Consider the following 10966-nt stretch of genomic DNA (forward strand, 5'->3'; position numbering starts at 1 on the left):
GGCACAGGGTGAATCCTGTTCCCTGTCCCAGTGAGCTGGGATGGGGCCTGGAGGCCAGACACGAACAGGCCTGGGTGGAGAAGTCTGGGCATTCATCTATTGCCAATTTCAGATCTGTGAAGTGTGGCCAGACCTCAAGTCCCCCATCCAGCCCCTTGGGCTGGAATGACTCCCCCCAGGCAATCGGGCCCTGCCAGGGGAGCTGGGGAGCCTGACCAAGACTTCAGGGGGCTGGGCCCTTGGTGTCAGGGACCGGGGCCCAGAATCAGTCTGTGGGGGTCTCTGTCATGGGCACCAGAGGGGCAAGGAGCAAAAGAGAGCCCAGCTGCCCCACCCACCCAGCCCATCAACCTCTGATCTCTGATCTCCCTTCCAAGCTATTTCCCCCTTTGACATTTTGCTAGAGCTTAGGGACTTGGGTTTGTGGACATTTCTGTATAAACCACCCACAGCGCAGCTGGGAAGGAGTCTCCCAAAATGGGGAACTAGCTATTCTGACACAGAGGCATCAGCTGGGCCAGTGAGGTGGAATGAGAGGCTGCAGGTGGATGGCAAGGCACTTGCTCCCTCCCTCTTCCTCCCTGCCTTCCTGGCCTGGGACGGGGTGGAGCTGTTGCCTTATAAGTGGCAGGCCTGGCGGCAGCGGAGCAAACTACAACCAGCGGCAGCGGCAGCGGCAGGACCCAGGGCAGCTCTACAAGCAGCTTGGTGCCCCGGTTCCCCAGCATGGCCCCCTCAGCCTGGGCCATCTGCTGCCTCCTGTGGGGCCTCCTGCTTCGCGGCGGCAGCCTCAGCCCTGGCCACAGCGTGCCCCGCCTGCGGCTCTCCTACCGAGGTAGGGCAGTGCGCACCCTGTTTGTGTGTGTGTCCCTGGGAGCCCCGGACCCTGCCATACCCCAGCTATGGGACCCCAGCCAGCCCAGGGCAGTCTGTTCTGACAGCAGGAGGGATGCAGTCACTCCCAGCACAGGCTGTGGGAAGGACTTTACAGTCACTCCCTGGCATGTGCTCCTGGCTGGCCGCCAGAGTCAGGAGCCTGGGAGAAAGGCAGGGGGAGGGGGACAGGTCCTGGAAGACATGGCCAGGGTGGAGGTGGGAGAGACAGAGACACACTGGGGGAGAAACTGAGGGGACTGCTGAGGAAAGGAGAGAGACCTCAGCAGAGATGGGCAGAGAGAGATGGGGAGGAGGCAGAGAGGGCAGGTCTGGAGCATCTGTCTGCTCTCAGCTGGGCCCCTTGCCCAGGGCAGACAGTGGGGAAGAGGGCAGCATCCTGTCCCTCTCGTCCACCCTGAAGTGGGGTCCCTCACCCTATGCCCCAGCCCTGTTCCCCCTCCTGCCTCTTGCAGCCCACTTTGCAATGCTGACCTTTCATCTTCCCCTCTATCCACGAGGCTCTTTGTACCCTCCCTTCTTTGCCCATCCTGGCCCAGGAGGTTCCTCTGCAGATCTAACCTGATATGTTGTGCTGCAGCTGGCACAGGCCTCTTCTGAATCAGATGAGACAAAGGCTCTCCACAGATTCTTCTTCCTGGGGAAACCAGAGGAGTGATCACCTTCCCCCAGGAACCCCAGTCCAAGGAAGGAGACCCAGGCCTTCTCTGGAGAGTTGGAGGCAGGAAACATGGCTCCACTCTGGAGAGTCTGAAGGGAGTCAGGGCAGGGGTCGGGGGGCTGGGGGTTGTGGAATGTGGTCCTGCCCTGGGAGCTGTGGCTTTGGGCTAAGTCCGGCTACAAGAAAAGGTTCAAATAGGGCAAATCTCCTCCAAAGTACTGTCAGGCATGGAGGGCTTCCTGGAAGAGGCTGTTAATGAGTTTGGGGATAGAGTGAGTGTTTGGGGATAGAGAGGATGACCTTTTGGGCTTGGATCCTCGCCTTCTCAATGGTGGCTATCGCCCCTTCCCACCACATCCTGCTGCTCTGCCCTTGCCCACCCATCATTTCCAGCTACCTAGCTGGACCCCAAGGACCTACTTCAGGATCCCCACCTCCTGGGGTCACCATCCCCAGAGAGCCACCCCCATCCCTGGGGCCTGGGTGGGCAGCGTCTATGGACGAGAAAACCCTCTTTAGCCCTATCGCTGGACCAGAGCCTAGAGATCCACCTGGCCATACCTGGCCTCTCCCACACCCAGGCCTTAGCCAGGCGCTCCCTCTGATGGAACCCTCTCCCCAGTCCATTTGCCTGTCCCACTGAGTCAGCGTTGCACGCTGCTCAGACCACCCACCCTTCCTCCAGGCTCTCCCAGAACTTCACCCAGCTTGCTGCCATAAGTTCTGCCAGTGGGGCCATCTTCCCTAGGGACTGGGTAGAGCACAGATGGGCCAGGGGGAAGGAGATGTTAACTGAATACCAGGAGGCCACGGAGTGAAGGTGTAGGGGGCAGGCCCCTGGGTAGGCTGGGCTGGGTGGGGGGCTCAGAGCCCCCTGTCCCACCCACCCCCAAGGAGTCATTTCCCTGAAGCCCTCCAGCACCCCTTGCATGGAAACATTTTCCAGATGTGAGTGGGGGCAGGGACGGTGAATGCACAGCTGGGACCCTCCACCTCCACAGATTGGCTAGAGAAGTGGGCTGAGCAGCAGGCCCTGACCCCCTCCCTCCCTCCCTCCTAGACCTCCTTTCTGCCAACCGCTCTGCTGTCTTTCTGGGTCCCCGGGGCTCCCTGGACCTTCGGGCCCTCTACCTGGACGAGTACCGGGACCACCTGTTTCTGGGCGGCCGCGATGCCATCTACTCTCTGCGGCTGGACCAGGCATGGCTGGATCCCCGGGAGGTGAGCTGGACTGACTGGGAAGCGGCTCTGTCTGAGAGCTGGGCAACTCCAGATGGGAGGCCAGCTGGGTCAACTGAGGCTGTGAGGTCAGGGGTCATACAGGCTGTGTTTCAGGTGCTGTGGCCACCGCAGCCCGGACAAAGGGAGGAGTGTGTTCGCAAGGGAAGAGATCCTTCGGTGAGTGATGTCGGGAGTGACTGCCCCCCACCATGACCAACACCCAGTCCCTGATCCCCAGGAGAGCCTGGGGCTGCTCCCCAGGTGCCTGTTCTGGGGCCACTTGAAGCAGATCTTGAAGGCTCCTGAGGGTGCTGAAGAATCTACCCCCAGCCCTAGATCATCCCCCCACCACCCTCCTCCCCCTAGGTGGAGTGTGCCAACTTTGTGAGGGTGCTGCAGCCCCACAACCGGACCCACCTGCTGGCGTGTGGCACTGGTGCCTTCCAGCCAACCTGCGCCCTCATTGCCGTTGGGCATCGTGGAGAGGTGAGCCGGGGCAGCCCCGCAAGGGACTGGGAAGCAGTGACATTTCCTCCCTGTTGTCTGACCGCTCCCCATTGAGCCTGGGTCAGGGCAGAGGGGTCAGAGCCTGAAAGGCACCTTTGTGCCAGGGAGCTGACCCTTCCGGCAAGGTCCTGAATGAGGGCGCCTTCCGCCCACCCCCACTCTCCAGCCGCATGCGATGGCCGCTGCCTGGGTCCGGTGGGGGCTGGCTTCGCTTTCCTAGGTGACGCCTCTCCCTCCCTCCCTCCCTCCCTCTCCCCAGCATGTGCTCCGTCTGGAGCCCCGCAGTGTGGAAAGTGGGCGGGGGAGGTGCCCACACGAGCCCAGCCGCCCCTTCGCCAGCACCTTTGTAGGTGGGTGATGCCCAGGCCAGGGAGGGCATGACAAGGGTGGGAGCTGGCCGATGTCACTGGGAAGGGATGGGGTCTGGGTACAGGGCCTGGCCCTCCTCCCCTGACTCTGCCCCCTACCCTCACCCTAGGAGGGGAGCTGTACACGGGCCTCAATGCTGACTTCCTGGGGCGTGAAGCCATGATCTTCCGGAGTGGGGGTCCCCGACCGGCCTTGCGTTCTGACTCTGACCAGAACCTCCTGCACGGTGAGCCCAGGGGTCTGCTGAGGGCAAGGCTGGCTGGGGTCTGCCCCTGGCACTGGCAGGGAGGTGGGAGAGCTGATGCTGGAGTAGGGACCAGAGTGGCAGCCCATCCCCACTCACTGCCTGGGACTCCGGCCTCCAGTGGGGTCCCTGCACCTCTTCCCCTCCTCACTGGCTCACCCCCCACCCTGTTCCTCCCCTGTGAGGCCCCCACCAGCTTCACCCTGTTACCTTACAGAGCCCAGGTTTGTGATGGCCACCCGGATCCCTGACAACTCCGACCAGGACGATGACAAGGTGTACTTCTTCTTCTCGGAGACAGTCCCTTCACCTGATGGAGGCCCGGGCCGTGTCACTGTCAGCCGCGTGGGCCGCGTCTGCGTGGTGAGAGCTGTGGCAGGGACAGTGAGGTTCACATCCTGGCCGTATGTGCCTTCCCAGACCTGTCCCAAACCGTAGCAGTAGGCAAACTGAGGCGAGGGTGTGGAGCCGACGTCCATGACTCCCCCACAAGGGTGAGGGTGGAGGAACAGGAGGAGGGGCCTGTCCTTGGGACCCAAGGCTGACTGGCCCCCACTTCCCAGAATGACGCAGGCGGCCAGCGGGTGCTGGTGAGCAAATGGAGCACCTTCCTCAAGGCCAGGCTGCTCTGCTCCGTGCCAGGCCCTGGAGGTGCCGAGACCCACTTTGACCAACTGGGTAAGGGCATGGCCAGGGCAGGCTGGGTGAGGGCTGGGGAGGGCTCAGAGCCAGTGAGTGGCAGGCATTGGTCGTGGCCTTCTGTCTCCAGAGGACGTGTTCCTGCTGTGGCCCAATGCAGGGAAGAGCCTGGAGGTGTACGCTCTGTTCAGCACGGTCAGGTGGGCACACGGCCTCCCCTCCCCTCCACCCCTGGCCCCGTCTCTGCACTGCAGCCTCCCCTGTTGAGCCCCTGTCTTCACATCTGGCCTCGCCATGGGTCCCCATCTCTGTCCCTGACTCGGTGACTCCATGGCTGTACTCTCTGCCTGGGGGTCCTCGTTTTCTGGTCTCTGCTGACTGCAGGCACCATCATCCTCTGTCCTACCTATGGAACCAGGCTGCCCCCTTCCCGCCTCTGACAGCCTCCCTGGCCTGACTGTCCCTGTCCGCCCTTGGCAGTGCTGTGTTCCAGGGCTATGCCGTCTGCGTGTACCACATGGCTGATATCTGGGAGGTCTTCAAGGGGCCCTTTGCCCACCAAGATGGTCCCCAGCACCAGTGGGGGGCCTATGCGGGCAAGGTACCCTTTCCCCGTCCTGGTGTGGTAAGTATCTGCCTGGGACCAGGGCAGGGAAGAGGGCTGAGTAGATGCCAGGAGGGGCTCTGCCTGAGGACAGGCCTGTGTTTGCGTGCAGCCCCAAGGCAGCGGCTGAGCTGGGGCTCCAGAGCAGCTGGGCTGGGTGGGGTGAGGATGGCAGCAGAGCCCAGACCACACCAAGGAGTCTCTCCTACAGCATGAAGGGTCCACAAGCGGTCCCTCTGAGGTTGGCGTGCCCAGCCAGTGGAGCCTAGAAACAGACTGGGGTGGGGAATGTGACATCACAGGAAGCTTCAGGCACTCCCTTTGCTGCTGCCCACAGTGCCCCAGCAAGATGACCGCACAGCCAGGACGACCATTTGGCAGCACCAAGGACTACCCGGATGAGGTGCTGCAGTTTGCCCGAGCCCACCCACTCATGTTCCGGCCCGTGCGTCCTCGGCAGGGTCGCCCCGTCCTCGTCAAAACTCACCTGGCCCAGCAGTTGCGTCAGATCGTGGTGGACCGCGTGGAGGCAGAGGACGGGTCCTATGACGTCATCTTCCTGGGGACTGGTGGGTGGGCTGAGTGGGGTGGCCGGGCAGGGGAGGTGTGTGAGGACCTATGCTGCCCCTTCCTCTCCCACTGACCCCTCCTCCCCTGCTCCAGACTCAGGCTCCGTGCTCAAGGTCATTGCCCTCCAGGTGGGGGGCCCTGATGAACCTGAGGAGGTGGTTCTGGAGGAGCTCCAGGTGTTTAAGGTGAGTGGGGGGAACTGATGGGAAGGGTCCCCTCAAGCCCCGTCCCTGCGTCTAGGCCTGGCTACGAGAAAGCAGGAGCAAAGTACAGGAGGGAGATGGGCCTGCTGTACTGAACCTGTGGCCAGTGGGGAGTGAAAGTGATGACGCTCACTACTGCAGAGGCCTTGCCGATGCTTCTAAATGACTGCAGGGCCTGGAGATGCAGTCTGTGAGCTGAGAGTCGGGGGGCCCAGTGAGGGATGGCCAAGGCGATCACTCCTTGACAAAGCCCTGCCAGGCTCAAGTTGCACTGAGGGGCGGCTGACACCCCAAGTCCCCAAGGGGTTCTGTTGACCCCTCTCTAGAGTCAGACAGGGGATCATCTGTGTTTGGGGAACTGTTGTGCTTCCCCACATGGGATGGGTGATTTGGGACAGCTGCCTCATTGCTGGGGAACAGGACTGTGGGAGGGGACACCAGAGCTTTGTGCTTGTAGCCAAGCCTGGCTGGAGGCCAGCCAGGGAGACAGGACCTTTCTGACGTTGGAGAGACTGTCTGGCCTTAGTTGCCAGGGAGTGCACTGACCTGGGAAAAAAAAGCCCAGACAGGGTCCAAAGTCTGGAAGAGGCTGAAAACAGGGATGCAGGGGAGGTCTTGCTTCTTTCCCAGGTGCCAACACCCATCACTGAGATGGAGATCTCCGTCAAAAGGGTAAGAGTAGCTGCCATCTCTTCCCACTCCTCCTTCCTCTCCACTTGTCTCCTGAAGTTTCCCTGAGCACTGCTGTTGTCTGATGGAAAGCTGAGTCACAGCAGGCCCTGGGGCTGCCTGATTAAGCCCTGCAATGAGGGTTGAGAGTTCACCTGGGAGCTGAGATTCCCACGCATGAAACCAGTGGGAGCGGGAGGCCCGGAGTAAGTGAGCATGTGTTCAGATAAGGGGAGATCCACAAAGGTCAGTTCCTCAGGGGAGACAAAAACGTGCTTGAAAACAAGATCCAGATTTTAAATCAAATAGATTTTAGAGGCCTGCTGTGTGTCCTTTTGCAAGTGGCAAAATCTCCCCAAGTTCATCTGCCCCAGTTCATCTTTGGGTAAATCTCAACTTTTGTACTGGGATTGCTTAAAGCAGAGCTCACCTCCAAAGTCAGGGGCAAGACAGGATAAAGGCCATTGGGGTAGAGGGCAAAGGTCTGCTGCTGGGAGGGTCTGGAGAAGCCCCTTAGAGAAAAGACCCCAGGTGTGCCCCATTCACTACACGTCCTAGCATAGGATCTGATGTAGATCAGGTGGGTGATAAACATTTTTTCTTCTGGGAATGCACTCAAGAGGTTCTGGAAGACTCTTGCAAATGTGAGGGGTCTCAGGAAAGCCAAGGGAGCTGAGAGCCTAGCTGCTTCTAGGCAGAGCACAGGCTCACCTTGGGCTCTGCCTATGTTCCTCCCAGCAAATGCTGTACGTGGGCTCGAGGCTGGGCGTGGCCCGGTTGCAGCTGCACCAGTGTGAGACTTACGGCAGTGCCTGTGCAGAGTGCTGCCTGGCCCGGGATCCGTACTGTGCCTGGGATGGTGCCTCCTGTACCCGCTACCGGCCCGGCACCAGCAAGCACCGGTTCCGCCGGCAGGACATCCGGCATGGCAACCCTGCCCTGCAGTGCCTGGGCCAGAGCCAGGAGGGTGAGTGGCAGCTGGCATGGGGGCGCCAGCTGGGCTCTCACAGGGCCCCCACTCACCCCTGTGGCCTGGGCTTGACCCTTGTGAAGTATGGCCTCAGGCCGTTCTTGTAGTAACAGGCAGTCCTCAGTTTCCATATGTGGGCAGCTCCTGTCAGCATATGGGTTAGGGTCTTTGGGCAGAGTGAGCAGCTTAGGGATCACTAGACACCTAGGTCCCTGTCGCATTCATGGGGGCTCCTGGGCTGAGGGAGTCAGTGGGTGGTCCCAGGGGTCCTATAGTTCCTGAGCTGAGCCCACCTCCAAATCCTTCCAGAGGAGACTGCGGGACTCGTGGCGACCACCACAATCTATGGCACAGAGCACAACAGCACCTTCCTGGAGTGCCTGCCCAAGTCCCCCCAGGCCGCTGTGCGCTGGTTCTTACAGAGGCCAGGGGACGAGAGGCCTGACCAGGTGAGCGGCCTGACCAGGTGAGCGAGGACCCTGGCTCCAGCCTGCCTGTGTCCTGAGGTCACACCCCTCCATGAACTCTGGGGGGAACTTGCCAAGATCAACTTAAGAAAAGTATGTATTAAAGCCCTTGGGGTGCTAGAAGGAGGTGCCCCTGTTCCTGCCATCTGGGAACACCCAGGCCAGATGTGGTAGAACTTCTCCAGTGACAGGGAGCCCACAAACTCCTGGGCACTGAGCTGGGCTCTGTCTGAGAGCGGGGTAACAGAGATAGAAGAGAGGGAAGGGGTCTAGGCTGGTCAGGAAGGCCCCCATGCTTACACATATGGCTCGTCTTCGAAGGGGTCTCTTCCCCAGGGGTTCTTGGTCCTCCTTTGCCTTAGGCCTGGGTTCCTGATCACTGGCCCTTGCACACACACCTCTACCACACACACACACTCACACACTGCCTGGCCCCACACGTCCTCCCTGGAGTCCAGCTGTCTGCCTAGACCCTCTCCTCCCCCATCCAGAAAAGTCTGTCAAGCCCAGAGATGGCTTCAGTCTGGGGCCTGAGGCTGGGTGTGGGTGGGGGCAGGGTGAAGAACCATTCGCAAGCCACTCCCACGGGTAGGGAAGAGGAGGGAGTGGGTTGATTACAGGAGGGGCTCTCCTTCCAGATTGAGAACTGGAGGAGGCCAGCCTTGGGACAGCTGTTGGGCTGGGCACTGAGAAGGCTCCCCCAGGGAGGAAGGGGCAGGGGAGCGATGAGATGGAGTTACACAACACTCACCACCCAAGCAGTGCTGCCTCAAAGTACACATGTGCGGACTAAAGCCCAGACAGGGTCCAGGCCAGAGACGGGGCTGGATCGGAGCCGTGTTCCACCTCCTACGCTGTGATGGGGCTGTGGGCCCTGCACTGTGGGGGGAGTGGGCAATGCAGACCAAGACAGGGAGGGCTGTGTGTGTGTGTGTGTATGTGTGTGTGTGTAGAATGGAGGGGAGTTCTTGTCCTGGGTCTGGGGGTATAGCCCCCCTGAGTAAAAGCCCATAAATACTCTTTAACCCTCTGTTCCCTGGGAATATGTGCCAGGGCCCCCCAAGGCCAAGACAGGGGATCCAGAGCTCTGAGTAGGGGAGAAGCCAGTCAGTCAAATCTTTGAGAAGGCCCTGTCCTGGATTATGGGAAGGTGGGTCCCTGCCTGCAATTAGCTCACGGTCGAGGATGCTGAGCCGGCCAAGCTGCTGGGAAGGGGAGAATGAGCCCTGAGATGGCAAATTTGGAAAAGCAGGGGCAGAGAAGCTGATGGTGCAGGCCCTGCTCCAGGCGCCCTCACGCCCTCCCACACCCCCAGCAGGTGAAGACAGATGAGCGCGTCCTGCAAACGGAACAGGGGCTGCTGTTCCGCAGGCTCAACCGCCTGGATGCGGGCACCTACACCTGCATGACGCTGGAGCATGGCTTCTCCCAGGTGGTGGTCCGCCTGGCTCTGGAGGTGATCATGGCTGCACAGCTTGACACTCTGTTCCCCTGGGAGCCGAGGCCAGAGGAGCCTGCCGTCCAAGGAGGCCCGGCCTCCACCCCCTCCAAGGCCTGGTATAAGGACATCCTGCAGCTCATCGGCTTCGCCAACCTGCCCCGGGTGGATGAGTACTGTGAGCGTGTGTGGTGCCCCTCCCGCAGCCGAGGCCGCAGCAAACAGGCCAAGGGCAAGAGCTGGGTGGGGCTGGAACTAGGCAAGAAGGTAAAGAGCCGGGTGCAAGCCGAGCGTAATCGGACACCCCGGGAGGTGGAGGCCACATAGAAGAGTGAGGAGGAGGGCGTGGTCGGGATGGGCCAAGTGGCCAGCAGAAGCCCCCAGCCTCTCCCACCCACCCAGCTAGGGCAGAGGGGGCCAACATGCCTGATTGCCTCTTAGAGATGGGAATCTCTGCCCCCAGACCCCTACCAGGCAATCCACAGGATAGGCTAGGGCCTGATGGAGGGCCTTGTGTCCTGGGCCTGTTCCCTGCCGCTCTCTGTGCTCTCAGTCCCAGGCTGGAGCCAGCATCCTCCGGCTGCTGGCAACTCCAGTGGGCCTGCTATTTGTTCTTGAATGAGGCCCCCAGAGCACATTTCCACTTGTGCCGGAGGCAAGAGGGCTGGGTGATTTTTACCCAGCCTGCAGAACAATGGCCATTCTGAGTGACCCTTAGACTGGGTGTGTGGGTGCAGCTGAGGAGGTGTCTGGGCTGGGGGCCCTCAGGCAGCTGAGGAGAGTGGAAGTTGCCCCTAAGCTAGTACCTGCTAAGAAGACCTACCCTGACTGAGGTGGGGAGGGAAAGTGGAGGCGCTGAGAAGGTGGAACAGCAAGACCCCCTCACACTTTATGCCCTGATACCTTGGTAATTCCCTGCCACTGCACAACCCCTCTTCTGCACCTCAGAATCACAGAAGCGTAGACTACTAGAGCTCCCTGGGACCTGCGGATGGTCTGGACCTCCCAGCCTGACATCCCTTCATTGGGTCTCGGAGCAGCCAGGCCAGGTTTCCTGGGATGCCCACACCTCCTGATGGGATTGCCCCTCCCCACCATCAGGGTCTCCATGTTGATGAGCAGGGAGGGGGTGCATTCTAGGAGAATGTTATCCCCAAACTCTGTGGACTAGAGATAGGGAGAGGGGAGCTGGGGAAGTGTGGGGTGTTTGGAGGAGGGGGGGCTATCTTTCCCAGGGCAATGCACGCTGACCCGCAGCCTGGGAGGGTGGGGACGTGGCAGTTCTGGGAGCAAGCTGCAGCTGGTGGTCAGGACAAGGGGCAGGGCTTTGCCTGGGAGGCCACAGAAGATTGAGGCTTTTGAGATGGGGAGAGGGTGGGAGACCCTAGGACCGCCTATGGGACCCAGGGGCGGGCATTCTCAAGGACTCCAGAAGGCATCAATTAGCCCGGGAGCCAGATGTTTCCCACCCTGGGATCTTTGGTTTCTGCTAAATAAGGGTTTATCATGG

General features: G+C 60.8%; 1 protein-coding gene across 1 annotated transcript; it reads left to right on the forward strand.

Annotated features, from left to right (window-relative positions):
• Positions 1-726: 726 nt before the first annotated feature.
• SEMA3G (semaphorin 3G) lies at positions 727-9783 on the forward strand (the record flags this gene model as incomplete). Its single annotated transcript, XM_079712842.1, has 16 exons — positions 727-835; positions 2616-2776; positions 2891-2953; positions 3143-3262; positions 3543-3633; positions 3762-3878; positions 4114-4259; positions 4460-4574; positions 4666-4735; positions 5016-5160; positions 5477-5708; positions 5803-5894; positions 6543-6584; positions 7320-7548; positions 7861-8000; positions 9337-9783. 16 exons carry the CDS (start codon positions 727-729, stop codon positions 9781-9783), a joined length of 2319 nt encoding a protein of 772 aa, XP_079568968.1.
• Between the last annotated feature and the right edge of the window lie 1183 nt (positions 9784-10966).

Source organism: Hyperoodon ampullatus (genome assembly GCF_949752795.1).
Source record: "Hyperoodon ampullatus genome assembly, chromosome: 10".
Classification (NCBI taxonomy): Eukaryota; Metazoa; Chordata; class Mammalia; order Artiodactyla; family Ziphiidae; genus Hyperoodon; species Hyperoodon ampullatus.